The following is a 2,864-nucleotide window of genomic DNA, read 5'->3' on the forward strand; positions in this document are numbered from 1 at the left end:
GAAGAAGAAGGAAGAAGAAGAGGGGATCGTGCAGCAATGGCTGGAGAGGAGGTAGAAGAAGAAGAAGATAAGAGAAGAGGATTGGGAGAGGTTGGAGTGGCCTTGGTATCTGTCGTCTTAAGAAGAGGAGGTAAAGCCGTGGGTTCTCGAGAGGAAGAAAGTTTTGCGTTCGGACTCGAAGACGGAAGAGGGAGAAGATTGGTCTTAATGCACGTCTTCGAAGGTAAGAAGAGAGAAGAAGACGAGGCAATAGATGGAGATAGGGGTGGGGGAAGAGCATGAGGAGATGTCTTAAATGTTGAAGAAAGTGTATCAATGATACCCCTATTAGAACTAGCCGAATCTCTTCTTGACTGACCTCGTTTCTGCATTCCTGGTAATGCCTCTGTTTCTTTACTACTTAGAAACGAACTTCCCCTTCTCTCATTCACACCCCCTAGTCTTTCTTCTTCTTCTCCTCCTCTTTCTGTTGCTCCTGGTCTGTCGATTTCTCCCGAGAGAATTCTTGCCATGACCTCTCCTTGTCTCCGTAGGAATTCCGCGATGTGACGTGAGAGAGACGTCATCGAAGAGATCGAAGGAGGTAGAGTTAGACCTCCCGTGCCGATTGGATAAGGCGTAGAAGAAGGAGAGAGATCGTTGGGAATGGCGCAAGAAGATCGATTCTTTACGTGACTGTTAGCTCTCTCCTCAAGAGATCCAGCGGGACTGGGAGAAGGAGAACAAGACGGCGAAGAAGAGGAAGAAGAAAGAGACGCGGGAGGAAGAAAGACAGGAGAAGATGAAGAAATGGTTTGCCGCCTACTCCCACTATGACTCTCGGTCCCTATACGATCGTCGTGTCCTTGAGAAGATGATAAAGACAGCATCCCCTTTGTCTTCTTTAGGCTCACTTCGCCGTCACCACCCTTACCCCCAGCGTCCTCATGCTGTTCTTCTTCTTCTCTCTCTTCTTCTCTCTCTTCTTTAAGATCTTCTCCACCCTTGTTTTCCCCCGCAGAAAGACGAGGAGGATGTTGCTCAGTGAGATGTGCCGGAGGAAGAAGAGAAGGTTGTCTTGCTTTCTTCTTCTTTCCGTAAATCATATGATCCGATTCGTCATCTCCTCCCAGGTGGAGATTGTTGACCCACTCTGTCGCATTATATTCGGTCCTATCTCCAGCAGGAAAGGGAGGAGATAGCACACTCTTCTTCAACGTGGAAAGATAAGAAGAGGCTGCAGAAGAAGAGGAGGAGGAGGATCGAGAGAAGTGATCCCCATGTTGACGATAAGGGAGAAGTTGAGAAGAACCCCGAGAATGTGAGAAAAAGGGATTGGAGAAGAAAGAGTATCGATGAAAAGGCAATATGGCTGCTCTTCGATCATGTCTCGGTGCTTCTCCTCCATCATGGGGAGCTCCTGCTTCGCATGCATACCCCTCACGTGACTGAAAGTTTCTCCCTTCTTCGCACGTCAAAGAGGAAGAGGAAGAAGAGCTCATCTTCTTCGTCTCTCTTTCTTTCTCATCTCCTAGAGTCGCATCTCCCCCTCTCCTGCCTATCCCGGGTTCTTTCATCTCTCTTCTTTCTCTCCTATCCTCTCCAGAAGAAGAAGAAGTAGTTGATGTTGTGCGACTTTTGGGGCATGTGAAGTCATTGAAGACATCGAGGTCATTATCATTATAGCCCGGAAACAAGTCTTCTGGAGTTAGGCGTATTCCAGGCCCCCTATGAACCGCAGACGAAGAGGAAGAAGAGGACTTTCGTGCATGTCCTTCATGGTGAAAGAGAGAGATTTGCCTCATCTTTCCGTTCTTCACGACAAAAGAGACGGGGAAATGTTGGTCGTCTCCCACCCTTCTCACCATGGGGGGCATATGATATGGACTAGACCAACACTCTTGTTGATAGCGACGATAAGCCGACAGATACTTCTTTTCGTAGTCTTTCTGGAATTCACGTCGATTCTCTTCTAGAAACGCTGTAATCGATTCATCTGATAAGAGCGTCTCTTCTTCACCCCCTTGCTGTCCCTCCCCTCCTCCTCCTGCACTACTATTGCCTCCACCTCCTCCTTGTCCTCCCCCTCTCCCACCTCTCCCACCTCGCCCCCCTCTCCCACCTCGTCCGCCTCTCCCGCCTCTTCCTCCCCGAGAAAATCTCCCGTTAGAGGAAAGAAAGGCATCCGAAGGTGACTGAAGAAAAGGATTGATACTATGACTCGAACCGCCCCCGCCTCCTCCTCCTTGATGCTGCTTTCCCCCCGGCACCTTCGATCCAGGAAGGGCTGTACTAGCTCCTAGAATGGGTTTAACGACATGACCGAAGATCTCACCGTGGAGGACATTCTTCGAGCGAATGAGAGACTTCTGCTTCAGGTCTTGAAGAAAATCGCGATCTTCTTCTCTCCAGCATTCGCAAGGAGACATTAGCAATGAAGAGGAAGAAGACGAAGAGCCATGGGGAGCGCTTGCACTAGTCGTACTACTAGAGGGTGGAAGAGGGCTTGTATTCCCTCCCCCTAGACCTGCTGTGGGCTTCTGTGTATGATAGCCATGATCCATGACAGGTCTCCACCCCCATTGTTGCTGCTGAAGAAGGAAGAGAAATCCTAATCGAAACTGCTGTAATTGCGTCTTAACGGCTGGAGAAAACTGCCATGTGGTCGAAAGACTTCTCCCTTTGCGACCTTCCTCGTTTTGCGTGATGGGATAAAGGAATCGACGATGCTTTCTTCTTCTTCCTCCTTCTACACCCATCTCTCCCCCTCTTTCTCCCCCATCTTCACTATCGTTATCCATCGCCATATGGACATCTTCTTCTTCTCTATCTTCTTCTTCCTTTCCTTCACAAAACTTTTCTTCTTCTCAGTCAGAAGATCCTCA

At 49.0% G+C, this 2,864-nt stretch overlaps 1 protein-coding gene across 1 annotated transcript in view; it reads right to left on the minus strand.

The window, feature by feature from the left end:
- Positions 1-176: 176 nt before the first annotated feature.
- CSUI_001168 (uncharacterized protein) overlaps positions 177-2,864 on the minus strand; it is a gene marked incomplete at its 3' end in the record, with an annotated part of 10,861 nt that continues 8,173 nt past the window's right edge. Inside the window, exon 4 of the mRNA XM_068061374.1 lies at positions 177-2,834. Within this exon, the coding sequence (XP_067926648.1) occupies positions 177-2,834 (2,658 nt within the window). The remainder of the gene's footprint in view (positions 2,835-2,864) is intronic.

This window comes from Cystoisospora suis (assembly GCF_002600585.1).
Source record: "Cystoisospora suis strain Wien I chromosome Unknown contig_469, whole genome shotgun sequence".
NCBI lineage: Eukaryota > Apicomplexa > Conoidasida > Eucoccidiorida > Sarcocystidae > Cystoisospora > Cystoisospora suis.